Source organism: Euleptes europaea, chromosome 18 (assembly GCF_029931775.1).
Source record: "Euleptes europaea isolate rEulEur1 chromosome 18, rEulEur1.hap1, whole genome shotgun sequence".
NCBI lineage: Eukaryota > Metazoa > Chordata > Lepidosauria > Squamata > Sphaerodactylidae > Euleptes > Euleptes europaea.
This window is the reverse complement of record NC_079329.1, coordinates 13,481,215-13,508,642: the sequence shown is the minus strand read 5'-3', so window position 1 is coordinate 13,508,642 and position 27,428 is coordinate 13,481,215. Positions and strand designations below refer to the sequence as shown.

General features: G+C 49.1%; 1 protein-coding gene and 1 long non-coding RNA gene across 2 annotated transcripts; both read left to right on the top strand.

Moving 5' to 3' along the window:
- Positions 1-1,106: 1,106 nt before the first annotated feature.
- Positions 1,107-26,835, top strand: PLEKHA4 (pleckstrin homology domain containing A4). Its single transcript, XM_056864266.1, has 22 exons — positions 1,107-1,112; positions 1,858-1,950; positions 3,600-3,710; positions 5,652-5,724; positions 6,565-6,665; positions 7,848-7,963; positions 9,564-9,809; positions 10,010-10,565; positions 10,663-10,740; positions 12,672-12,761; positions 13,545-13,607; positions 15,490-15,570; positions 16,397-16,546; positions 17,006-17,104; positions 18,503-18,605; positions 19,647-19,729; positions 20,733-20,882; positions 21,976-22,117; positions 22,963-23,018; positions 23,336-23,497; positions 24,935-25,097; positions 26,237-26,835. The coding sequence occupies exons 1-22, from the start codon at positions 1,107-1,109 to the stop codon at positions 26,833-26,835; spliced, it is 3,321 nt and encodes a 1,106-aa protein (XP_056720244.1).
- LOC130489863 (uncharacterized) lies at positions 20,843-22,993 on the top strand. The gene is made up of 3 exons (XR_008933836.1): positions 20,843-20,882; positions 21,976-22,117; positions 22,963-22,993. It is a non-coding gene; the product is annotated as an uncharacterized LOC130489863 (long non-coding RNA).
- Positions 26,836-27,428: the final 593 nt, after the last annotated feature.

Here is a 27,428-nt window from a genome sequence, read left to right as displayed (position 1 = left end):
TTTAATATGGACTAAAAGTTTGTGATTTAAAAACCGAGAGAGAACGAACAAACGAACGAACTTTCAGGAACCCATCTTCAGCATTCGATATGAGAATTATTTATGGGAAATAGGGTTGCCAACTGCCAGGGAGTAGCAGGAGATCTCCTGCAGATTCAGCTGATCTCCAGCCGATAGAGATCAGATCACCTGGAGAAAAAATGGCCGCTTTGGCAATTGGACTCTATGGCATTGAAGTCCCTCCCCTCCCCAAACCCCGCCCTCTTCAGGCTCCACCCCCAAAATCTCCCGCCGGTTGAGAAGAGGGACCTGGGAAAAGATGATGGGAAAAGATGATGAATGCTAATGTCTATAGGGCAGTCCTCAGAAACCACTGAACTCTACGTGCCTGTTTAAGAGAGAATGAGAATTAGCCTGTGGGAGTTCAAAAAAACCTGGGATATTAAGAAATGAGTTCTGGTGCCTCAGAACAAAGGGATGATGTAGTAGTAGGAACTACTGCCAAGTGAGGGGGTGTAACTTCCCATCCAAACAAGTCTTTGACACTCTTTGTAAAATTATGCGCTTGCCAGGTGTTTTTGGTCCAAAAATAACTAGAGGGAAGCCATTGCTGAGGACTAAACAGGGGAGCTGGTTTGGACCCTGCCAGTTTTTCTAATTGGTCTTACCTGACTTCCCTACTCATGGGAGGCCTTTCTTTGTACACGTCCCCCTTCTGTTGTGTATATAAATCAGTTTGATGGATATACACTTCAGTGCATCTGATGAAATGAGCTCTGACTCTTGAAGTCTGGAATAAACGTTGTTAGTCTTTAAAATGCTACTGGATTCCTGTTTTATTCTCCACTAGGTATTGACTTCTGGGTGGAATTCAGCCTGGGGAAGTTCTGATTCTGTAAACTCTTACTGCCACTCATTTCTCTCCTTGCATGATCACAGTGTGGTTCTTAGGACAGAAGGTCAGCCCACAACCCTCTGCACAAATAATGTCACGTTGCTTGGGGTGTTTACTGTATGGCAAGGCAGAGCCCATAGACTGACTCATGAGTACGGTGATGGGGTAAGAGAAAATAATCAGGCGGCAGTAGACAGTCAAGTAGGATGAGATGAAAGTAAAGGCTTTTCCAAAGAGAAATCTGTCTATAAAATATTTTTATTAACGTTTTGAAAATTACTGACATTTAACATACACATACTTGTATCCCATTGGGAACTTGTTGACATTACTGCTGCAGAATGTTGAATTGAAATGGACTATTTTTTTATGTAATTGACTTACAAAATGGATGATATATTATGGGGCTGAAGAAACTAATGTGAAACAGCCGTCCCCCATTTTTTGGATTTATACCTGCAATTGGATATCCTGTGGAACTGATTATCTTTGAAATTCGGAAGAGGACTTTTGCCTCCAGATGTACACCAAAAGACTATTTCATACTTACCTGTAAATTTGTATATTTTTAGCTACCTAGTTGTTACGTTTTTCATGTTGTACACTTGTCTTGTCCTTTCTAGCTTCACCACTCATTATATACTTGCTATTTTGCAACCTGTCTATGTGCATTTTTGTACCGATTTCCTGTGCTAACAACCTGGATGCTGCTGGCAACCCTAAAGTGAACTGATCTTTGTCACCTGGAGATCGGTTGTAATCCCAGGAGACCTCCAGCCGCCAACCTGGAGGTTGACAAGCCTGCATGTGACAACTTGCATTGAACTTCCTGGAAAGTTCTAGGCTAGCGCTCTACCTTTCTCTCAAGTGCAAACTAGGGGTTCTGGTTGCTGTCACCTCCTCTAAAGCATCACTATGATACTCGGCATCCTTTGCTGTTTTTCAGATTAAGATTGGACTAGGTGGGGACCATGTCAGAGGGGGACCGGCCCAGAAGTGGCCTGAGCCAAGCCAGCAGCACAGCTACCATCACTTCTGTCTCCATGGGAACGAAGGTAAGGCATCGGAACAAGCACGTGCCTTCAAAGATGGCATCCGGGACAGATAAGGCCCTCATGTTCTACTCTGGCCTTTTATATAGGGACGTTTCCCCGCAGTCACCCCCTGCCGACTGGTTCGGGGCTTCCCTTTGATTATGCATGCCTTTTCCACCTGCCAGAGGTAGGGTTGCCAACCTCCAGGTACTAGCTGGAGATCTCCCGCTATTACAACAGACCTCCGGCCAATAGAGATGAGCTCACCTGGAGAAAATGGCCACTTTGGCAATTGGGCTCCATGGCATTGAAGTCCCTCCCCTCCCCAAACCCCGCCCTCCTCAGGCTCCGCCCCCAAAACCTCCTGCTGGTGGCAAAGAGGGACCTGGGAACCCTAGTCAGAGGTCACCTTGCTCTCCTCGCGCATTTTGCCTGTATTTTCCAGATTCTGGCTAAAACAGCATCTGCAAAACGTGAGGAAAAATGCACGGGGAGAGCAACACGACCTCTGACGGGCGGAAAAGGCATGCATAATCGAAAGGAACCCCGATGCAATCGGCGGGGGTGACCGTGCATAAAAAGCCTCTCTGACCTTTAGTGTCGTGCCAAGAAACGTTCACACTGGGCCCCGATTTTTAAAGCATCTCTGGGGTAATTTTTAGCACAGATGGTCCCGCAGAGAAGATTTCCTCCCAAGCAGGCAGCAAGTTCCATATCACACACACATTTGCAACTGCCGAGGCTGTTTGAATTCCATCCTCTTAAAAAAACAAATACGGTACATAAAAACCGGGGCCCAGAATTCTATAGTCGTCGTGCAAATAACTCCACAAAGGATATTGGCCCACAAGCGTTTTTACAAGCTTACCAAACCCTGTGTAAATCTGTTAATCTTCTGTGGCGTTGGTCTGGAGCCGGGGGTGGGTGGGTGCTAACCACCCTACTGTGCCTTTGTTCAGAAAAGTCTTCGTCCCTAGTGGTCTGCAGATGATTTTTTTTTTAATTCCCCTCTGGTCATTGAGCAAATGTTTATAGACTGGTATGCTGTACAGGTTTGTTTATTATTTACCTATTAGTTATAAAATATTTCTACCTCGCAGCTTATATCCTCATAAGCTGGCATGGTGCGCCCGCGCGTGATGTGCCTACGTCGCTTCTGGTTTAACCCAGAAGTGACCGGGATGCTCTAGCGATCCTGGCCAAAGGATCTAGCCGAGGGTGCTAGAGCGTCCGTGTCACTTGCTGGTTTACCCAAAAGTGACGCGTGCGCCGCATCTGTGTGCACGTGCCCGCAGTGCCCGCCGGCCCTCAGCTGGCCGGCTGGCAGCCCGGTGGATGGGTAGTAGTTTACCCGCAATTGGCAACACTATCCAAAACTGAGGTGCTACCACAAAAAAGGCTCTTCCTCACCCCCCAACAGAAGAGGTCCTGGAGCTGAGCTGATCTAGTAATCTCCATAAGTGGGCAGGATTATATGGATGGTGGTCCTTTGGATAAAGGTAACTTCAGGTATTGATTATGCTTTGTACTTGATCTAAAGATGTCCTAATGGCCGAAGAAGGTGGAGGATGGAGGAAGGATGGACAACACCCCCATTAATCCACAACTTCCCAATATTTTTTTTAAGAGAGCTGCAGCATTCAGCATTTAATTTTTTTTGTCTCTCTCAGCCCCATGCAACCCGGCCTGTCCGGAAGGTACATTCTTTTGGAAAGAGGGCAAATTCCATCAAGAGAGATCCTAATCAGCCTGTCATCATGCGGGGATGGCTTTATAAAAAGGTAAATGACGGGGAGAAACGAAGAGCGTACCTTGGCTTGCAGGATGAGGCACCATGGGGCGGAAAGATTCCTTCATGGGGAGCAGGGCTTAGAAGTGGTGGCCCCTTGCACTTCAGGGGTTGCGTTATGGCAGCTTTGTGGCAGTTTGCAGCACTGTGAGTCAGCGGGGCCAGGCGGCTTTGAGTTTCAGCCAGTTTGGCTCCAGGCCTCTGTGGCACTGATGAATGTGCCAAGCGATGCTGGTCATAGCTAAATGTTTGTTTTGCCTGGAGCCTGAAGATCCTTTTTTTTTTTTTTTGCCTAACACGTGTTTTATAAAGCACAAAAAGGATTATTGTTGTGCTGTTCTTAGCCCTCAATGCTAGATAGTGGCATTTATCCAGCCTATGCTTGCCAACCTCCAAGTGGGGCCAGGAGATCTCCTAGATTACAACTGATCCTCACTCTACAAAGCCGCTTTGGCAATGGGACTCTATGGCATTGAAGTCCCTCCCCAAACCCTGCCCTCCTCAGGCTTCCCCGAAAAAACCTCCCACTGGTGGCAAAGAGGGACCTGGCAACCCTACTAAGGCTGCCAACACGTCCTGCCCCGCAGCGCCCTACCCTTGGTGTTGGGGATTCAATGTGAGTTCCATTTCTGTCAGGGTAGTTAAAGGGTTAACTTGTTTATATCAACAGTTTAGATAGTCTCAGGATGTTGATGAAATAACAGATGTCAGTATACTATTGGCTAGCAATCGCCATTGCAAACGTGCCAAGAGTCACGGAGTCAGAATTGTTTTATTGCTCTATTCCTTTGTTCAGGTTGTGAAAGTTTAGGGCAGGATTGCCAGTTGCTTTTTGAATCTCACAGATGCAAGATGCTTGTTTCAGCTCTCTTGAGCTGGGACACACACAAAGGGATTTAAGCCATAGTACCTGCTAGAATCTCTAGCAAGTTTTATAGGGAACTAGATAGAAAGAAATATTTGTTTTTCATCCCATGTAACCTACCCTGTTTAGGAAAGTAAAGGATTTTTGTTTGATTAAGAAAAAGTCTTTGACTTTGTTTTATTGTGTGCTCTGACCTGACTCTTCCTAACCACAATCACGATTCCATGGCCTCAATATCTATCACTTGGCACCGCTTGGAAGGGTAGGTGGGGGAGACGCGGCAAAAATCGCTCATGGTATGATGACGTGATGTCACTTCTGGCGTGAACTAGGAACTGATATCATTGTGTCCGGGAAACGCTCTAGGATTTCACTGAAACACCATAGTAAAAATCATAGCGTTTCAGTGGAAATGCTGCCCTGACATGATAACAGTACTTCTGGGCTTGAGCGTAATTGATGTCACACTGTCCGAGTGATGGTGCCCCCTTGAGTCGCCCACCCGTTGCTAGCAGTTGGCTGCAAACCCTAATCCAGCCACATAGTTGTGACGGCTCTCCTCCCACTGCAGACCTCCACTTTGCCCCCTCTGCTACTCCTGAGGGTCCAGTGACCTCCTGGAGCAAAATTTGGGGGATTCAGTAGGCTGTAGCAGAAGGGGGGATTGGAAGACTCCTGGTCTGCAAAGTCTGTGAACGGCTGGATAGATGCCCAAGGGAAACTGTGAGGGGGAGGGCTTTTGTGAAGGTCTCATGGTAGGGTTGTCAGGTCCTCTTCACCATTGGCAGGAGGTTTTTGGGGTGGAGCCTGAAGAGGGTGGGGTTTGGGGAGGGGAGGGACCTCAATGCCATAGAGTCCCATTGCCAAAGCAGCCATTTTCTCCAGGGGAACTGACCTCTATCAGCTGGAGATCAGTTGTAATAGCAGGAGATCTCCTGCTACTACCTGGAGGTTGGCAACCCTTGGGTAGGAGCAGATTGGGGGCGGGGAGCCAGGTCTCTTGTGCTGTACTTGTGCAATGGTCTCTTGTGCTGTACTTTTTTATGTTGTTGTTTTTTTTCCCCCCAGGACAGTTCTGGACTTAAACTGTGGAAACGGCGTTGGTTTGTCCTTTCAAATTACTGTCTCTTCTATTATCGAGGTAATTTAGGATTCCTCCTCCCCCCATGCCTTTCTCCTTCCCTTCCCCTGGTAAATAACATCCCATTAATTCCTATTGAAGGGAACACATGAAGCTGCCTTATACTGAATCCAGGTCCATCAAAGTCAGTATTGTCTACTCAGACCAGCAGCGGCTCTCCAGGGTCTCGGGCAGGGGTCTTTCACATCACCTACTTGCCTGGTCCCTTTAACTGGAGATGCCGGGGATCGAACCGGGGATCTTCTGCATGCCAAGCAGATGCTGTACCACTGAGCCACAGTCCTGTAAAGTCAGTATTGTCTACTCAGACTTGCCACAGCTCTCCAGGGCCTCAGGCAGAGGTCTTTCACATTTCCTGCTTGCCTAGTCCCTTTAACTGGAGATGCCGGGGATCGAACCTGGGGCCTTCTGCATGCCAAGCAGAGGCTCTACCAATGAGCCATGGCCCCTCTCCATGGCTCTCCAAGGTCTCAGGCAGAGGTCTTTCACATCACCTACTTGCCTCGTCCCTTTAACTGGAGATGCCGGGGATTGAACCTGGGACCCTCTGCATGCCAAGCATATGCTCTACCACTGAGCCACAGCCCCACCCCAAAGGGACTGGGGATTTGTCTCCAGTTGTCAACTGTAGGCATACTGCCTGAGCTGAACTTCCTGTTCCCTTGGGTGGCCAAAGGGGGCTGCAGTCTGAAGTGTGAGCACAGAGGGCCCTAAATAGTTGGGCTCTGGCCTCAGATTCAGGATCCTGCACCATCCTTTTGTTTTCTGAGAAGGCTGCAGGGAGAACCTCTGGTAGAGCACTAATTCCTGTCTGCTTTGGGTGCAATGGGTGTCTTCCAGACAGCCGAGAAGAGATGGTCTTGGGCAGCATCCCTCTCCCTAGTTATGAGATTCGGACAGCGTTCTCCAAAGAAAAGAAGAACCGGCGCTTCGTGTTCAAGGTCAGTCATTTTTTTTGGTATCTCCACTCATGCCTCTGGGCCCCGTCCCCACATACGGTCTGGAGGCACAGAAATCAGCAGCTTAGCAGGGCTGGGTTTGTAGGGTTGCCAGCTCCGGATTGGGAAATACCTGGAGATTTTGGGGGCATAGCTTGAGGAGGGTGGGGTTTGGAAGGGTTGGGACTTCAATGCCATAGAGTCCACTTGCCAAAGCAGCCATTTTCTCCAGGCGAACCGATCTCTATCAACCCGAGATCATTTGTAATAGCAGGAGCTCTCCAGCCACCACTTGGAGGTTGGCAACCCTATGGGTTTGGCCAAGGCCTGGATGAGAGATAGGAGGAATACAAATGAAATAAAAATAAGAATTTAGAAAACTGGCTGCTGCTGGATTAAGATATGCTGATGCCCTAGACTATGTCAAATTAAAGATTCCGCATTATATTACTTGTGTGTGTGAGCACTTTTTGTATTTAGAAGCCCGTTATAATCTGAGGCCTTAAACTGTTGTTTACTTAGCCTGTGCATGCATCCAGTTCTGACTATGAGAAGTTTTAGCTGTGTGTCTAGCGTTGCCAACCTCCAGTTGGGACCTTGAGATCTCATGGAATTATAACATCTTCAGATAGGTTCCCCTGGAGATAGGTTCCCCTGGAGAAAATGGCAGCTTTGGAAGGTGGAATCTACGGCATTATACCCCACTGAGGTCCCTCCCCAAACCCTGCCCTCCCCAGGCTCCCCTGCAAATCTCCAACTTGGAGTTGGCAACCCCAGTGTCTGTGGTTTTCGTCTTTTTCTATCTCTGTCGAGCCAACGTGGCCACCATATAAGCTGTGTTCACATGTTACGGTGAACCCAGACACATCCTCCACGTATCTGCATACATCTCTTTGAAAGAAAGACCCAACAGGTCTTCACTTTACAAATGAAACCAGGGACCAGCACCTGGATAAATGTGTGCTTTCGATCACATGTTTAGCTGTACTTGAATTGCATGTAACATGAAAACTACTCATTGCACATATTTAAAAAATCAATTGTACGTGTGCTGTCTGTAACTTGTGAACAGGGGTTATGTTTCTGTCCTTCGAGGCACTCTTGACCAGAGTTACTGTATCTCTGCTGCCCCCTTGAGGATGTTGAGGCCACGGCAGGTGCTAATTTCTTCCCCCTTCTTTCCAGGCAGAACATCCTGGCATGAGAACATATTATTTCAGCGCTGAGACTCAGTTGGACATGAATAGCTGGATCCGGGCCATGAACCAATCAGCTGTTGCTGAGTGTGACTATGGAAACTAGTAAGGGGAAGGGGGCAATGTGTATATACCACACCAGAACACAGGCACACCTCGTTTTATTGCGCTTTGCATATTGCATTTTCGAGCAAGTCTATTGGTGCCATTTTCCACATAGCATGTGCTCTTCTTCTTCTTCTTACTATTATGCACATGAGCACATGCCTTATACTGCCTTATACTGAATCAGACCCTTGGTCCATCAAAGTCAGCAGCGGCTCTCCAGGGACTCAGGCAGAGGGGTCTTTCACATCACCTACTTGCCTTGTCCCTTTAACTGGAGATACCGGGGATTGAACCTGGGACCTTCTGCATGCCAAGCAGATACTCTACCACTGAGCCATGGCCCCTCCCATTCACATAGGGTTTTTTTTAGACATAATTCTATTGCACACTTAATAGACTACAGCAGTGGTTCCCAAACTGTGCTCCACGGAGCACTTGATGCTCCGCGAAACATCTCCTAGTGCTCTGTGAAGAGACTGGAAAGGAAAATACTACTGTCATTGGTTTAGTATATCGGCACTTGGTGAAAATTAGTGGCTCTGTGACGAATTTCTCTCTTGAAAAGTGCTCAAAAAGTTTGGGAACCGCTGGACTACAGTATAGTGTAAACATAAATGTATATACACTGGGAAACAAAACAAAAATGGTGTGACGTGCTTTATTGCAATATGTGCTTTATGGTGGTGGTCTGGAACCAAACCCACAATATCTCCAAGCTACGCTTGTATACAAAACCCCAGAGTTTGGTGAGGGGAGGGAGCCCGGCTTGGTTGCAGTGACTAGGAGCCCGGACTCTGGGGTTCTGCAGTTTTTTAAACGAATGAGAGGGAGGGGCTGGGAAGAGGGATGCCAGGGAAGATGATGTGGGATCCAATCTACTGTCGGTTATTATAGTTCATAAAGAAATTGAGCTATTAAAATAATCATTCTTAGCATCTACAGGGCCCTATATGAGTGTTCAAAGACGTCTGTTTTTATATCTCCTTAACCCTTACTGTAGCCCTGTAAGGTAAGGTAGTATTGTCATCATCCCCATAATACAGATGGGGAAGCTGAGAGACGGTGGCACGCCAAAGGCCTGCTGGTGGGTTTGTGGCCAGATTTGAACCAAGGAGCCTTCCCTTGCCAGAGCTCACATAAACACATGAAGCTGCCTTCTACTGAATCAGCCCCTTGGTCCATCAAAGTCAGTATTGTCCACTCAGACTGGCAGCGGCTCTCCAGGGCCTCAGGCAGAGGTCTTTCGCATCATCTCCTTGCCTAGTCCCTTTAACTGGAGATGCCGGGGATTGAACATGGGACCTCCTGCATGCCAAGCAGATGCTCTACCACTGAGCCACGGCCCCTCCCCATTGCTCTCTCTCTCTCTTAGCTGCTACCAGCTCTTGGGGATTTGTGTTTTCTGAGACAGAGACATCGAGATAGAGTTTGCTTCCAGCAAAGGCTGTTGGGAGCCAGGAATAGCTGGGTGGTGTTTTGGACCGAAAGTGTCACGGTTCATGTGACTTGTGAGAGTGGGTGGCATTTTACAATGCACAACAGTGGCATGGAAGCTGGACTCCCTGGTGGACTGATATTCCCTTCTCCTTCTGCCCAGCAATCGGGGTCTCCACGACCAGTCTGGGTCTGCCCACGCCAGCTTTGAGGAATGCACGCTGACGAAGGACGGCTTTGCCAAAAGTGCCGAATCCCTAGAAATTGCCCATATTTCGGAGACGCAGGAAGCTGAGGCCTTGTCGTCTGAGGCGGGTCAGGAAGAATCTCCGTGCCCCAGGAGGGCGTCTTTGTCTTCCTCGTTCAATGGGGGGTACCCCCAAGAAATAAGAGAGCAACCAGATTTAAGGTAAGATTTTCGGGCAGAGGCAGGGTTGCAAACCTCCAGGTATTGGCTGGAGATCTCCTGCTATTGCAACTGATCTCCAGCCGATAGAGATCAGTTCCCCTGGAGGAAATGGCCGCTTTGGCAATTGGACTCTATGGCACTGAAGTCCCTCCCCGCCCCAAGCCTACTATTAACCCTCTCTTATCTGGTTCCATTGACAGCTCCCTCTCTTCCCAGACGGACGGATGCGCCTCGCCTCTCATCCACACAAAGCTATCCCCGCGGCCACGGTCCCCGCTGCCTCGCCGCTCTGGCAGCCCCTCACCCACCTCTTCCTTTCGGACCCTTCAGCCTTCCCCTCTGCTTTCCATTCGCTCCTCGCGCTCCTACTCCCTCCCCTTGACCCCGGCCGAATCTCCCCGGATACCAGACGCTCATTCTTCGCCCCCCAGGGCCCGCCGGAAGCCCCCACGAACCGCTGCCGCGCAGGCGGCGTCGTGCGAAGACCTCTCTGCTCACAGGACTCTCGTACGGCCCAACACACCCATGGGGAGGGTTGATATCGCCCCCAGCGAGGGCCTTCCCCACAACCCTTATGCCGTTACGTCGCCTGGCACCAGGGGGCACCCCCTCACACCTGCCGACCGGTACGATGTCTTCCCTTCCATTGAAGATCCGTATTGCCGGCGCTACACTCGAAGCCCTCATCCCAGCAGAACCCGGCCTGTGGGTGAGGAAAGCCTAACGCCCTCCCTGGGGAGACCGCCACAGACCAGAGTAAGTGGAAGATGCAGCAGCAGTGGTGGTCACAGAGGTCTGGGCTTTGCTGCTCGTCCTCACTCGACCCCTGCATTAATCTTTCCCTTCTTCCCAGTTTGCAGACCGCGGTTACATCTCACCATCCACCGGACCATCTCGTACTTTGGTCATGTCTCGGATTCATGGCCGATTGGTGAGTACCCTGTACCCATACTAGGGTTACCAATCTCCAGGTAGTAGCTGGAGATCTCCTGCTATTACAACTGATCTCCAGCCGATAGAGATCAGTTCACCTGGAGAAAATGGCCGCTTTGGCCATTGGACTCTATGGCCATTTATGCAGGGTCGATTTTGATGCTCGCTCAAAGCTCCGTTTTTAAATCCGACCTTTAAAATGACTATTCATGGTCCTGATGCAAGAGGAGAAAGTCAAACAAATTCCACCCCCACTCACCTGCTCTTTTGTTCCTTCGTTTGCTTAGCCATTAGCAATTGACGTTTGCATAGCTAAGCAGCGGCTGTGATTCTTCATGCTTCCTTTAGTGAATGCTTCGAGGCGGGGGTGGAGCAAATACAAAAGGTCGCGTTAAAGAGGCTCTTAAGAAATGCGAAGCAGGTATGCCCCGGCTTCACAGTGATGTCTGGAATGATGGTTCAGCCTGAAGAAATTAAAAAATAATAATATGCGGGGCACTTCAGCCTGGAACGCGCTGCTAATTACCAAGCATAAACGGCCAATGGCATTGAAGTCCCTCCTCTCCCCAAACCCCACCCTCCTCAGGCTCCACCCCAAAAACCTCCTGCCAGGGGCGAAGAGGAACATGGCAACCCTAGCGAAAGGCCAAAGCTGTTTGATGCATGGAGTGTGAGAAGCATGAATCAAGATTAAACTTGAACTTGTAAAACGCTTAGACGTTTCAATCCTGGGAGTATCATGGCAACCCTAACCCATACACACATGGCTTCCTTTGTTTTCTCGACAGTCTTTCTTCCCCATTCCCCTTGCTCTGCTTCCTCACCCTGCCGTGCCTGTCTTGCAAAACCTAAAATGTTACAGCCCAGTCCTGAGTAGAATAACAGCCTTGAAGTCGATGGCTTCAGAAGGGTGGAACTCTGATTTGTATTGCATTCTAGTCTTCCAGAGCATTCAATATGTCGGCTAGAAAGACTCTTTCCTCACATGTTCAGGACGGTGTGTATTCCGCACTTCTAAAAAAAATTCAAAGTTTTGACTCCTTGATGGGAGCAAGCGGGGTTAAAAATGAAATTAATATAAAATAAAGACGCTCCAGGCCAAGAAGAGCCCAATTCTGCTATTTGCCTTAATTATGCAAACCCAGCGAGTGTGCATCATTTATTTGGCTGTATTTTTCCTGTATGTGTAATTACAGTTTTGCAAGCCATGAGATGAGGGAAAGCTTTTCTCCCTCTCTCATAATACTAGACCGTGGGGTCATCTGCTGAAGCTGGAGGGTGAGAGATTCAAAACTGATAAAAGGAAGTATTTCTTCACACAATACATAGTTAAAGTGTGGAACTCCCTGCCCCAGGATGTGGTGATGGCTGCCAACTTGGAAGGCTTTCAGAGGGGAGTGGACATGTTCATGGAGGAGAGGCGTATTCATGGCTACTGGTTACAATGGATACTGGTCCTGAGGCATACCTATTATCTCCAGGATCAGAGTGGCATGCCTATTATTTTGGGTGCGGTGGAACACGGGCAGGATGGTGCTGCTGCACTTGTCTTGTTTGTGAGCTGCCTAGAGACACCTGGTTGGCCACTGTGTGAGCAGACTGCTGGACTTGATGGGCCTTGGTCTGATCCAGCACGGCCTTTCTTACGTTCTTATGCTGTAGCATTGAAGCTCTTCCCCCAAACACTAGAAACTTTGTCTAGCCACCCTTCTGCCTCCGGAAATTGCAAAAGGCTTTGCCCGTAGGCATGCACACATAATCTTTGCAACTGTAAGAGCTGAAAATTGAGATTTTTTACAGAAAGTGGAACCGTTTCAGCAGTTTTTTTTTTTTTTTTTGCAATTCTGGGAATCTTGGTGCTCACACACAGCCCTGCTCTTCACCCTTCTGTGGCTACGCTACTTAACCCCGTCTTCCCTTTCCCTGCAGATCACCCCCCACTCTGCTTCATCCAGTTACCTCCACCTGCCGCCCTTGCCTCCCACGCCCAACCGGCCCAACACTGGGAAAAGGACCACGGTATGTGATTTTGTGCTTGAACCTTCTGGCGCAGAGTGGGAAGCTGCAGTGCTGCAGTCGAAGCTCTGCTCACGGCTTGAGTTCAATCCCGGTGGAAGTCGGTTTCAGATAGCCGGCTCAAGGTTGACTCAGCCTTCCATCCTTCCGAGGTCAGTAAAATGAGTACCTAGCTTGCTGGGGGTAAAGTGTAGATGACTGGGAAAGGCAACGGCAAACCACCCCGAAAACACAGTCTGCCTAGTGAACGTGATGTGACGTCACTTCATGCGTCGTTAATGGCCCGGCGTTATTCAAAGAATGAATCCATCCAATCTTTGGAGTTGTCGCAGGGTTAAAAAAAAAAAGGCATATGAGGAGCACATGCTCTCCTCCTGCATAGTATAGTGGTTAAGCGTGGTGGACTCTAATCTGGTGAACAGGGATGGTTTCTCCACTCCTCCACATGAAGCCTGCTGGGTGATCATGAGCCAGTCGCAGTTCTCTCAGAACTCTCTCAGCCCTACCTACCTCACAAGGTGCCTGTTGTGGTGAGAGGAAGGTGATTGTAAGCCACTCTGAGACTCCTTAAAAGTAGAGAAAAGCGGGGTATAAAAACCAACTCGTCTTCATCATCTTCCACCTACGTGCATTCTGAAACGGTTCCCTTTGTCTTTTCGAAATGTGTCGGTTGCTCTAACTTTTACACTGCGGGGATCTGGAATCTCCCCTAAGGAACAATGTGGAGCTTTGCAGAATTGTTCCACCTTGTATTTGTTTATATCACCCCCCTTCCTGTCTTTCTAGTGCCGAAATCTGGCGAGGAGTATCCATGGTGCTGGAGGGCAGCGATTTGAAAGCGACACTGATGTAAGCCTCTTGTGCTGCCATTTTCATTTATTAGTGGGAGGGAATAACAGCCTGGCCTGTTCTTGTCCCATCATGAGTCGTTTGACCTGCAGAAATCAGCGAGTGAAATCAGTAAAAAAATAATGGGCAAGGCTACTTTATTTCCATAGAACCATGTGTGGTACAGCTAGGGTTGCCAACCTCCAGATACTTAGCAAAAAACACAATGACCTACGCTGAAATAACAAAGTTAGTTGCAACAGCCAGCATAAGAGGTCAAATTTAAGATATGTGGTGTACAAAATACTATACCACTAAATATACTCTATAATAATGAACACAAACTGATTTGAGATAAAAGAAAATTAGTGTTATTGTCACATGTAATAATCTAGAATGGTGTTGGATTCACACACATGTCAATTGCATATACATAAACACAATCCCAAATTACCATCAAGGCACCAACAACGAAAAAACCAAGGTCCAGTCAATGATACTATATCAAAATGGACAAATATACTGAAGTCCTCACACAAAATGTTCAAGAGCCATAATCAAACGGCAAAAATAAGTCCCGTGGCCAGGAGGGCGCAAAATCCAAAGGGACGGGGGCTCCGTGTTCCCCCATCCCGTTGGACTTTGCACCCTCTTGGCCACGGGACTTATTTTTGCCGTTTAATTATGGCTCTTGAACATTTTGTGTGAGGACTTCAGTATATTTGTCCATTTTGATATAGTATCATTGATTGGACCTTGGTTTTTTTGTTGTTGGTGCCTTGATGGTAATTTGGGATTGTGTTTATGTATATGCAATTGACATGTGTGTGAATCCAACACCATTCTAGATTATTATGTGTGACAATAACACTAATTTTCTTTTATCTCAAATCAGTTTGTGTTCATTATTATAGAGTATATTTAGTGGTATAGTATTTTGTACACCACATATCTTAAATTTGAGCTCTTATCCTGGCTGTTGCAACCTCCAGATACTAGCTGGAAATCTCCACCTATTACATCTGATTTCCAGCCGATAGAGATCAGATCACCTGGAGAAAATGGCTGCTTTGGCAATAGGCATTCTATGGCATTGAAGTCCCTCCCCAAACCCCGCCCTCCTCAGGCTCCGCCCCCAAAACCTCCCACCAGTGGCAAAGAGGGACCTGGCAACCCTAGGTATACCAGCCAGCGTGGTGTAGTGGTTAGATTGTTGGACTACGATTTGGGAGAGCCAGGTTTGAATCCCCACTCTGCCACGGAAGCTTGCTGGGTGACCTTGGGCCAGTCACACAGTCTTGGCCTAACCTATCTCAGGAAAGAAAGAACCGTGTAAGCCGCTTTGGGTCCCCGTTTTGGGGAGAAAGGCAGGGGATCAATGAAGTCAATGAACAGAGAAGCGTAAGGCTTCAGGGAAGTGAAGGTGACAGACAGCTTGGTTCTGGAGAGTAAGTGAGGTCACAAAGAAGGAAATACATTTAGGCGTGTGCGGGATGTATTTCTGTCATGTACGGTGAGATTGGCTGGTGACCCCAGGGCTGGTTACCATCAGAGGTCGCCTCGCTCTCCCCCTGCCTTTCTCTGTGTTTTCAAATTTGAGATAAAACAGGTCCCAGGGGATGGTCTCTATTCCTCCATGCTTTTTCGGCAACCTGTTTTATCTCGAATTTGAAAATACAGGGAAAGGCAGGGGGAGAGCGAGGCGACCTCTGACGGTCGGAAACGGCATGCATAATCAACATAAAGACCCAAAGTCATGGGAGGGGTGATAGTGAGGGAAGCAGCCATGCATAACAGACCAATGAGAAGGTCTTAGAAAGCTGTGGTTGGGTGCGCCATAGTGCCCTGTGATGGTGCCTCCTAGAATTACAGTTCCCTCTCACCCACCCACTCTCCTTCTTAGGCTCTCTTGACAAAACTGTGTGGCCAAGATAAAGTGCTCCGTGGCCTGGAAGAGGAGATAAACCAGTTCCGGACTGAAAAGGTAATTCATTGCCCCTTCCTCTTCTCTTCCCAACTCCTCCCTTTCCCCTAAGGAAAGCATCCTCCCAGTTTATTAAAAAGAAATCCCGTGGCACCTTAAAGATTAACCAAGTTCATTCCAATCCAGCGTCAGCTTTTGTGAGTCACATCTTCAGATGCACTGGAGTGTACATCCATCAGGCCAATGCACGTATAATTAAAGCTACAGTTCAAATGAATGTTAACGATATTGTTACAAGGTTAGAGCCAGCATGGTGTAGTGGTTAAGAGCGGTGGACTCTAATCTGGAGAACTGCGTTTGATTCCCTGCTCCTCCACATGAGCAGAGGGCTCTAAGCTGGTGAACTGAGTTGGTTTCCCCCACACACACACATGAAGCCAGATGGGTGACCTAGTTACAGTTCTCTCTGAACTCTCTCATCCCCACCTACCTCACAAGGTATCTGTTGTGAGGAGGGGAAGGGAAGGTGATTGTAAGTTGGTTTGAGACTCCTTAAGGTAGAGAAAATTGAGGTATAAAAACCAACTCTTCTTCTGTTCAGCCAACTAAAATTTCTGAAAAGTGGCTCCTGTAGATTTAGGTTAGGGCACGGATTCTTAGCTGGGACTATATGGAACCTGCCAGGAGGGAGGATCTCAAACCATCTAGAGTGATTTGCTTTTCAGCACCATTTGATGGCCCGCTTGGGTCTGGGTTGTAAGGGCTCGTGTGTAGATGGTTTTGCCTTGGAGTCGTGGGGTTGCCGCGGGCTCACCTGCAGGTCTGTGACTCATCCATCGGGAAAGAGTTCCTGAGGTTGGTCTCAGCCTTAAATCCGCCTCTACAGGAACGGCTTGAAAAGGCCCTGGAGGTGACACGTCTGCAGCTTGAGGAGTTTAAAGGCCAGGACGCGACGGTGGAGAAAATCTGTTGCCAGCGGCGGCAGCTGCAGGATGAGTTGGTGCAAATCCGAGCACGCCTGTGCGATCTGGCGCTGGTAAGTGCCTCTCTACCCCGCCAGGCAGGTAGCTGCCAAGCAGAAGTAGGCAAGGAATCCTGTAAAAGGCCTTCATACAAACAGCTGAACTCATCCTACAGGCTGCTTAATGGATCCCTGCAGGAACAGCTTGCCCTCTGACCCACAGCTAGCTGGATTGCGGGGAGCGGGGGGGGGGAACAAGCTGGATTGTAAACACAGACTTGCTTGGTCACCTATGGTGAGAGAAAATCTCTCCCAAGCAACCAATCAACAAAATTTTATAAAAGGTAGCTCTTTCCCCCCTCCTTTTAAGCCACCAATAACTGATGTAGGCATCTGTGGGCTGGTCAGGGTTTTCATGGTCAGGTAAGTTTAATAGATTTAATTGCATAGCTTATTCACGAAGCACACCCCAATTCTTTGTACTCAGGGAGGAATCTCTGAACATGTATCTGCGTGTCTTCTTTCCCCACTCAGGACAGTGACCGAGCTTGGGAAGATTATTCAGGCTTGGAAAGCGAGGTGCAGTTGCTGAAGGGATCCTTGGAGCACATCCGGAATGTGGGTCACCCCCAGGTAAGTGCTTTACCGTACCCCCCCAACCCCAGACTGGAACCTTGGTCTACCATCTTTTTACGGCCACGATGTAATTTGGGCTGAGGATCTTTCTCACTGGAAAACGAAACCTAGATTCAGTTCTTTGAACAATCAAATGTTGCGATCAGGACAAATGATGCCGATGAAGCAACTTTTCTCTCTATTCATTCTGCGGAAATTATTCAGCTTTTGGTGCCCATTTTTCGGCGTAATTGAAAATGCGAAGCTGCCTTTATACCAGATGAGACTCTTGGTCCCTTTGATCTTGTCTGCTCTGACGGGCAGTAGCTCTCCTGGGTCTCAAGCAAAGAAAGTTTCACAGGGCAGCTGGGTTGGTCTTCAGTGGGAGAGCTAGATTCGAGTCCAGTAGTGCCTGTGTGATTTTGGGGATGTAACAAGATTTTGGGGATATAAGCTTTTGAGAGTCACAGCTCCCTTCGTCTGATGAAATTTATGCCCTGAATCTCTTGCTGGTCTCTAAGGTGCTACTAGACTCGAACGAAGGAAAGAAAAGTCTTTCTTAACTCCTGCCAAGACATCCTTAAGAGATCCTTTTAAGTGGAGATGCCCAGGATTGAACCTGGGGGGGAAGCATGCACTCTTCCGCTGCGCCGCTGCCTCTCCTTTTTCAGTTTCGTAATGTGGCACATACCATGCAGCTAAGGTTGCCAGCTTCGGGTTGGGAAATAACTGGAGATTTTGGGGGGTGGAGCCTGAGGGCGGGGTTTGGGGAGGGGAGGGACTTCAGTGCCATAGAGTCCAATTGCCACAGCGGCCATTTTAGTCAGGATAACTGATCTCTATCGGCTGGAGGTCAGTTGTCATAGCAGGAAATCTCCAGTTAGTACCTGAAGGTTGGCAACCCTACATGCAGCTCAGTCTTGCCTGCATGGCTGATAGCAGCTCTCCAGGGTCTCAGAGAATCCCAGTGGATTTTATTTCTGCTTTACCTGGGAGGAAGTGAAAAAGAACCATAGAAAGAGCATGAAAAGCCCTCCCCTGCCGCGTGACCCACGTAAGTCTTCCTCAGTGCTTTACCCCCATCCTCCTCGTCGGACGTTTCACGCATTGTGGTTCATTCGTCATAAACATGAGAACTAGAAACTTTTCGAATAAATCAATATGAAGAAGAATCTGAATTCAGTTCTCGGTTACCAAATTTCGCGCAGTGGGGTTTTCGTCTCACGGAATACGCTCAGCCCTTGAAATAATTCACCGATTGAATTTTCAGGCTGCAGAAAATTACAGGAGACTTTGCTTTACGAGCTGATGGTGGGTGGAGGCCACGGCTGTGATCGGTGGGTCTGGTAGCACAGGTCTGGTACTGGATCAGACTGACCCCTGCTGAGTTGATCCGATCCTTTTTCTTTTTTTCAGGACCAAGCATCTGCTCAGCAAGATTTGTGGAGGATACATGACATCCTGGCCGGTCTGAGAGCCAGCCCAGCAAACTGCATCACCACGGAAAGCAGAAGAGCAGGTGCTTCTTTAATTTACTTAAGATGTTTATATCCTTCTTTTGGGCTCCAGTGGGGGTCCCCAAGCAGCTTGTGACACTCTTCCCCCCTCTATTTTATTCTCACAACAACAACCCCAGCAGGTACGGGAAGCTGAGAGAGAGAGAGAGAGAGAGAAGGGTCAGAGTTCAACCAGAGTGAGAATTCGAACCTGTGCCTCCTGGATACTGGAGTAGATAGCACTAGGCTTGAGGGAGGGGGGGGGAACTGCTGCTCGTGACAAGGAAGGGGCCTTGTGCTCAGTAGGAAGGGGGACCATTTGTGTGTGTGTGTGAGTTCAGAGTTGTGGATTAGAAGAAAAGTGGGTTTTTATAACCCGCTTTTCTCTACCATAAGGAGTCTCAAAGCGGCTTACAATCGCCTTCCCCCCTTCACAACAGGCACCTTGTGAGGTATGTGGGCCTGAGCCAGCGTGGTGTAGTGGTTAAGAACGGTGGTTTGGAGCTGTGGAGTCTGATCTGGAGAACCGGGTTCGATTCCCCGCTCCTCCACATGAGTGGCGGAGGCTAATCTGGTGAACTGGACTTGTTTCCCCACTCATACACACAAAGCTAGCTGGGTGACCTTGGGCTAGTCACACTCTCTCAGCCCCACCCTCCTCACAGGGTGTCTGTTGTGGGGAGGGGAAGAGAAGGTGATTGTAAGCCGGTCTGATTCTCCCTTAAGTGGGAGAGAAAGCCAGCTTATAAAAACCAACTCTTCTTTGAGAAAGAGTTCTCAAAGAACTGTGACTGGCCCAAGGTCACCCAGCAGGCTTCAGGTGGAGGAGTGGGGAATCGAACCCGGTTCTCCATGTTAGAGTCCACTGATCTTAACCACTACACCACGCTGGCTGTCCTGGAACTGACTGGTTCAGATGCTCCATCCTTACTAGAAGTTCTTGCTGTGGGGTGGAAGAGAGGGACCACCTGCCATTCCAGAACAGGGAAGGCAGACAGGGACTGTTTATCTAATGCTGGCTGTTCAGGAACCCTTGTGAATAGCTTTGGCTTTCCCTGTTGCAGGGGTGTCTCCAGTCTCAACTCCGACTCTGGATCCTCATCTGGGAATGAACCATAGCCCCATGCTGCCCTGCCCTGGAGAAGAGGTATTGATGGTTTCTAAATTAATGAGAAAAGGCTACGTAATCATCTTGATTTATTTCCAAAGCACAGCGCAGTACTGGTCTCTCCATTTGTGCTTCTTTTAGCGTCTCGTTCCTTCTATTCTTTACCCTGTGGGGGCTGGCCTCTTCTGCGCATAGCAGAGAAGTTGCAGAATTTTCTTCCACGTGAAAAGAAAATTCTTCATGTGGGCTGTGGCTCAGAGGTAGAGCATCTGCTTGGCATGCAGAAGGTGCCAGGTTCAACCCCCCAGCATCTCCAGTTTAAGGGACTAGGCAAGTAGGTGATGTGAAAGACCTCTGCCTGAGACCCTGGAGAGCCATGAAGAGGGGCCGTGGCTTAGTGGTAGAACATCTGTTTGGCATGCAGAAATTCCCAGGTTCAGTCCCCGGCATCTCCAGTCAAAGGGACCAGGCAAGTAGGTGATGTGAAAGACCTCTGCCTGAGACCCTGGAGAGCCGCTGCCGGTCTGAGTAGACAATACTGATTTTGATGGACCAAGGGTCTGATTCAATATAAGGCAGCTTCATGTGTTCATAATGGCCAGTGGCTTACATAGCTTTAAAAGGGGACTGGGCATGGAGGAGGATAAGTCTATCAAGGAGAACAGGTCTATCTGCTAGTAGCTCCGATGGCTAAATGGAACCTTTCTCATTCCCAGGCAGAATATCTCTAAGTCCCAGATGGTTGGGAGAAACAACAGGGATGGAGGCCACTTTCATTGGCATCCTGGAGGCATAAGCCTAGCCATGGTTGGAAACATGATATTGGGTTAGTTGGACCCTTAGCATAATCCATAGGTTGGTGGATTCTTACATTTATATGTGCCGGACCGTCGTTTTTCCATATTCCACAAAAGGAACAAGCATTTCCAATCCCAATTTGCCCAATCCATTTGAACTCTGCTTTCAGCGTTTTCTTTACAGGGGAAAAAACAACCCTGTAGGTACATCATTAACCGTATGCTTTCTCTTTCTGGGAAACCAGAAGGAACCTGAAACTGCTCCTCCTCCAGGACCTTCCCTTTTCTACCACGAAGCCACGTCTAGCCACGTGGCCATCATTCAGGAGTCTGGCAGGACGGGGGGCCAATTGGAAATCAGGCAGCAGGACAATCTCAGTGTGGGAGAACAACCTGTAAGTGTGTGTTTCCCGATTGCCTGGGCCCCTGGTTTTTATTGGGATGACAGCACAGGTGGGGAAGGAAGTTCTCAGCCCCCCTTGTAAAGTTGCCAACCTCCAGGTACTAGCTGGAGATCTCCTGCTATTACAACTGACCGGGGGGGGGGGCGTGGCTCAGTGCTTGGTATGCAGAAGGTCCCAGGTTCAATCCCCGGCATCTCCAGTTAAAGGGACTAGGCAAGTAGGTGATGAGAAAGACCTCTGCCTGAGACCCTGGAGAGCCGCTGCCGGTCTGAGTAGACAAGACTGACTTTGATGGACCAAGGGTCTGATTCAGTGTAAGGCAGCTTCATGTGTTCATGTGTGATCTCCAGCTGACAGAGATCAGTTCCCCTGGAGAAAATGGCCACTTTGGCAATTGGACTCTATGATGTTGAGGTCCCTCCCCTCTCCAAACCCTGACCTCCTCAGGCCCCCCCGTCTAATCTCCAGGTATTTCCCAACCTGAAGCTGGCAACCCTACCCCCATGCCATTTTCCCAACCTGATACAGTCCCTGGTGATGTTGCTTACCCCATTAGGCAGGTATACTGATAGGCTACAGGTGCAAACCTCCAACAGGGCAAATTGTCCCCCCCCCAGAGCCATTTTGGGTTGGGAAAACAGCATGGGGGGAGGGCGGAAGCCCCTTCTCACCCTCCTTCATGCAACAATCCTGATCTAAATTGGGGTGCCGTACACATGGGAAATGAGTTCCCAGCAGCGTGATGTGGCTGAGAGTCTAAAAGTTGGGTTGGGGAAGGGAGACCCCACCTGGGCTGTGGCTCAGAGGGAGAGCATCTGCTTGTCATGCAGAAGGTCCCACGTTCAATCCCTGGCATCTCCAGTTAAAGGGACCAGGCAGGTAAAATGATGATGTGAAAGACCTCTACCTGAGACCCTGGAGAGCCGCTGCCGGTCTGAGTAGACAGTACTGACTTTGATTGACCAAGGGTCCGATTCAGTATAAGGCAGCTTCGTGTGTTCATGTGACAAACCGAAATGCATTGTTTGGCCCTTATTCGTCCTGTGGTTCTCCACACTAATGCATCTGTGTTCTCTCCCCTCAGAATCCATCTTCTTCCAGCAGAGGGCAGCTGGGGGTATCATGGCATTCTGATGGGATCCGGCGGTCTCCGGACGATTCCCCCGGTGAGCCCCTGAAAACTGAGAAAAGGAGTCCTGTGCGGGAAGTGGATGCTCCTAGTTCAGGTGGGTAAGATGAGGAAACCTGCCCTTTGGGCCCACCGATAGGGCTTAATTTAAGTCTGAGTCCACTGGGATATTTTTGGGGCGATCTACACGTTACAAAATCCTCGTGTTTATTAGGGGATGAATTGCCCGACAGACACGAGGACTTTGAAAGGTATAGATTGGCCCTAATTATCTCAGAGGTATGATTTGGGTCCTTCAAGTAAGGAAGAAAGACAGGTGTAACTGACATCTGCAATTCTGTTGTTGAAACAGAAGCAAGACAATATAAGAACAATGTGAAGAAAATCCTTTGTCAACCATCTAAAAAATAACCCCCCGAAAAATAGTCCAGTAAGGACTGAGCATGCCTCAGGAGGCAGGGATTGTAGAGAGCAGCTGAGACACAATTAGGGGAGGGGAAGAGGGAAGTGGACGTTGGTCGACACAAGTCCCTGAATGTTTATGGAATCCTGAGAGGAAGGTCTTCTTCCTATAGGGCTGTTATTTGGGGATGGGGAGAGATATGGAGCAAGGATGCTTAGCCCTCCCCCTTACATACACTCCACACCCCAACAATAGTTTTTGATTCGCTGATTAGTACGTCTGTCAAATGAGTTGAGAAGATAAGGGAGGAGCCAACGCTCCCAAATTTAAAGGCATTCTTGGATGCAGCCCTGCTCTGATCCTTCAGGATGCATCTCGATAAGTCAAGGACACTCGTCGAGGCTGGAATTTCTCAGCACTGCCCATAGGGCGACTCGCCGGCTCATCCTTGTGACGGTGGAGGTAAAAGCTGGTAGAGGCAGCAAAACTGGAACTCTGGTGAAGGGCCTGTTTTTTGTTTTCTTTTCCCCTCTGCACAGACCGTGGAAGCCGCAGCAACATATTCCGCGAAGATAGCGGCCGCAGCAGAGCCAAGGTACAAAGGCCTGTCAGTATCAGGGCAGCAGAGTATAGACGTTCGGAGGGCGGAGGTTAGGGAAATGCCGGGGCTTAAGAATTGCTGGGGTAAGGCTGGAAGGAATGTAAGGGATTTCAACAAAGCCAATCAAGGACCAGAGGAGGGTAAATTCGCACCTCAAACTCGAGCCAAGATGGCAGGGAGCTGTTGCAGAATGCCAGCATGACTAAGCAGTGGCGTAACAGCTGCTGATAAACAGGAAACCCCAACTCTGTTGGGAGAGTGGGATTTGGAGGCTGACACTGGCAGTGACTTCTTCCTCCCAATCCTCCTAGGTGGTCTCCCCCGATACAACTGCCCCTCGTCGTCCCCGCATGAGCGCCCAGGAACAGCTCGACAGGATGCAACGGAACCAAGAAGCTCAAAGAAAATCAGAAGCTGCCCAGAGCAACCCTTTGGGTCACTGGCAAGACTCTCTCAAGCGTGGGTCTAGCCGGGTGGGTGTACAGACCTTCAAGCAGGGAGATTCTGGATTTCGGAGAGAGGCAAAGGAGAGCCGAGAGTTCTCTACCAAGTTTTATATTGGGACACTGAGTCCTTGACTCGCATGTCAGGGGTTAGGGAAGGAGGGGAGCTATGATAACTGGGAGGGAAAGGGTTTCTAACGGACTGTGCTAGGGGGATGGGAGGCAGGGCTCCTGGGTTCTTCTGCTGGGCAATGGGACAGGTTCTGGCTGGGAAACCGGACTTTTCTCTGTAAGGGAGTGGGAAAGTCTAATGGTTTAGTAATAGGGAAAGTAGAGCTAAGGTCATTTATGCATGGGAGTTTTATCTGAGGTTCGTTGCTGGCTGGAGAGCCGGTGTGGTGTAGTGGTTAAGAGCGGTGGTTTGGAGCAGTGGACTCTGATCTGGTGAACTGGATTTGTTTCCCCATTCCTATAGACGAAGCCAGCTGGGCGACCTTGGGCAAGTTACAGCTCTATTAGAGCTCTCTCAGCCTCACCTACCTCACAGGGCATCTGTTGTGGGGAGGGGAAGGGAAGGTGATTGTAAGCCGGTTTGAGTCTCCCTTAAGTGGTAGAGAAAGTTGGCATATAAAAAACTTCTTCTTCTTTCCTGCTGGGAATCTATGCACCAGCAGTCTCCAAGCTCAAATCAAGTCCTGCCCCTGTAAACACTGCTTTGTAATTGGCTTACTTCGCAGTGCTCACTGTGAGCCACATAAAAAGGCATTTTAAAAACAAAAAACAAAAAACAGAGCACTCTGAAAGAAAGGGGTGGGAGAAATCCAACCCTTGGTTTTTAAAAGCCTTTATTTTGCTCAGAAAGGGCTCCCAGGAATCAGGAAGCATTTGAATCCCCATCTCTTTACATGCTACTTTGTGGTTGGTTCTGAGAGAAAGCAAGCTTCGGTGTCCAGTGCTTTGCCTTCTGCGCGGAGATTTTAACCGGGCTGAGCTCAGGGGAGAGGGAAGAGTCGGGTTAACAGAGGAATGGGAAGACCCGGACATTGCGAGGGCTGGCAGCGAGGTAAATTCTAATGGACGGAGAACTCGTGCAGAACTCCAAGGAACAACCGAGTCAGACAAGGGGCGAACCTGAGTCCAAGTACCCATGCATATATGACCTCATACTCCTGGGTCCTCAGAAACAGGAATGGGATTGGTGGGATCACAAGACTCTTAGTATAATGAATCAGGATATAATGGTTTTGGCCCAGGAGGATCTGGGAGACAGGATTCCTGTAAATTCATCCAGCAAACGGGGACGATTCTGCTAAAAGAATAATTCAGATTTCATTAAAACCACGGGGAGGATCTTTATTGCTGTGCCTAGTATCGGTCTTGGTTTGTAACAAAGGGTGTGAGGCAGAGATGGGAATGTCTTCTCTGTTCATTCCCCACCCCCTCCAAGTGATTTAATCTCTCCTTCAGCCCCTCCCTAATACCCCCCCTGAGTCATCACCCAAAGAGGGCGTTCAGACTGGGGGTACCAAGCCTCGATACCCCCCAACCCCTGAGTGGGAGCGACAGAGAGTAATCCAGCTTTCCTATGCATTGGCAGCAGAGGCTTCGCAGCGAGGGAAACACCTCACAGGTACTAGGAGAGGCATGCAGGACACGGGGGACCTCCAAATGGGGAGGGTTGGGTACCGGGGTTCTCTGGGGGATGGTCAAAGGGGTAAGAGCTGAGGTATACCTGGGCAGAGGGAGTCCGATCTGGAAGTCATTCCTAGAAAGATGTCTCACCCCTGGAAACTTAACTCTCCCTTCCCACTGAACAGCTTAGTCGAACCAAACAAGATGTAACGTCCCCATCGTCCCCCTCCCCCAAGTTGGCTGTGAATTCCCAACTCTTTCCCATCAGTCATGAGGGTTTGCCACCTCCGACTTGGGAAATTCCTGGAGATTTGAGGGCAGTGCCTGGTGAGGGCGGAGTTTGAAGAGGAAGAGAATGTGATGCCATAGATCCCGCCTTCCCAAACTACCATTTCCGCCTGGGGAACTGATCGCTGTAGTCTGCAGGTCAGTTGTAATTCCAGGAGAATTCCAGGCCTTACCTGGACGCTAGCAATTCTGATCAGTCAGGTGCCAGCTGCTGGGAACCAATTTCCCAAGTGCCACAGGAGCCTGATTTGGTTTGGGACTGCAGTGCCAGGGAGCGAAGGAAGAAGGGCACCAGTCTGTCCGCCACTATGCTGTTTTTCTGATGTGGAATGGCCTCGGGGGGTGTTATTAGACAATATTATCTTAAGACGTGTGTGCTTGAAATTTTAAAGCAGAAGCAAGTCACTTACTTGAGGAATATGAATGAATAAATATTGATTAAGCCCTTGGCCTGTCGAGCAACAGCTCAGGGTTTCAGTTGGGGGTAGGGTTGCTAGGTCCCTCTTGGTAACCAGCGGGAGGTTTTTGGGGCAGAGCCTGAGGAAGGCGGGGCTTGGGGAGGGGAGGGACTTCAATGCCATAGAGCCCAATTACCAAAGTGGCCATTTTCTCCAGGTGAACTGATCTCTATCAGCTGGAGATCAGTTGTAATAGCAGGAGATCTCCAGCTAGTACCTGCTGGTTGGTAACCCTAGTTAGGGGTCTTAGAGGCCCCTAGGGCCTCTAAGTTTGCAAACTAAGTTTGCATCAGTTTGCAAACTTCTTGGGAAGATATCCCATTTGTTTTCTTCAGAACTCAGGTGTCTGGGTAGTCGACAGAGGTTTCTAATCCCGTTTCCTTCTCTGCAGGAAGGACCAGTTCTCGCTCCTCCTTAGACAGTATCCCCGGGTTGCGTGATAGCCTGGACCATCACCACCTCCCCAGTGACAGTAACTCTGATGAACTCGAACTCAACAGTGCAGCATCCAAGTACAACCCAACAACCCCTCAAAACCTAAGCTGTGGTGGTGACTCCAGAGCAACAAATTACACACTGCCTTCATCCCAGACATCCAATCACGTGTCATGTGCCTCAGAAGCTTCCCATTGGTCGTTACCTCCTCAAGAGGAGGCCAGTCAGGTGTCATCCCGCCCCAAGGTTCCAAAGGCTACGTCGCACCATCTAGAATCGACCAACGAGCTGACTCTAAAGAGTCCACCTTGGGTGGCGCCACTGCCTCCATCAGCCAATCAGAACTTCTCTGTCTCCAGAACAGCCAATTGGGACCCACCTCCGTTTTGGGACTGTGAGGTGTGGGCATCTGAGCAGAGCCTTGTGGGTAATCAGAGCCCAAGCAATGGCCGGTGCCTTGGGTGGAGCGGTGAGAATAAGCCCCGTCAGGTGGTGGCATATCTTCACGAGACTGCACACCCTATCAAGGTCACGCTGGTGAAATCCAGTTTCTAGATCCAGTGGGCAGGAATAAAGAAATGGGCCCTGACACCTCCGGCATCTTTCCCTGCCTGACAGGAATATGGTGAAAGAACAGGTACAAGGCCCATAGAGTTGGACATCTGAGACATCGCTCATACCCTCCCAAGGGTTCACCACCTAGTAGCCTCCCTTTAAAGCTCTTAGATTAAATCCCAAGGATTCCGTTACAGTCTCAGAAACCTAGAGACGTTCACATGTACACAAATATTCACGTTCAAGCACACACGCGGACGCACATGCCCCATTTATTAATGAATATGCACTTATCCACATGGACACAACACTAGCCTATTGCTTTCGTACTAATTTGCTCGCACAAGTTTAAAACCATGTTTTACTAGGCAAAGTACTTTCATTCAGACCTTATTGCATTTGCACCCCGCCCCAGAGGTGCTATTATTGCATTTGCACCCCGCCCCCCAGAGGTGCTATTAAGTCCACAGCCAAGATTTCCCGGCAGCAGGAGAGAGCTGAGAATCCCACCCTCGGATCTCAGTGTAGCCTTAAAGCTCACTGCCTGTTGTTCTGCTATTCTTGGGGGAAAGGAAGCCCAAGGCCACGCCGAA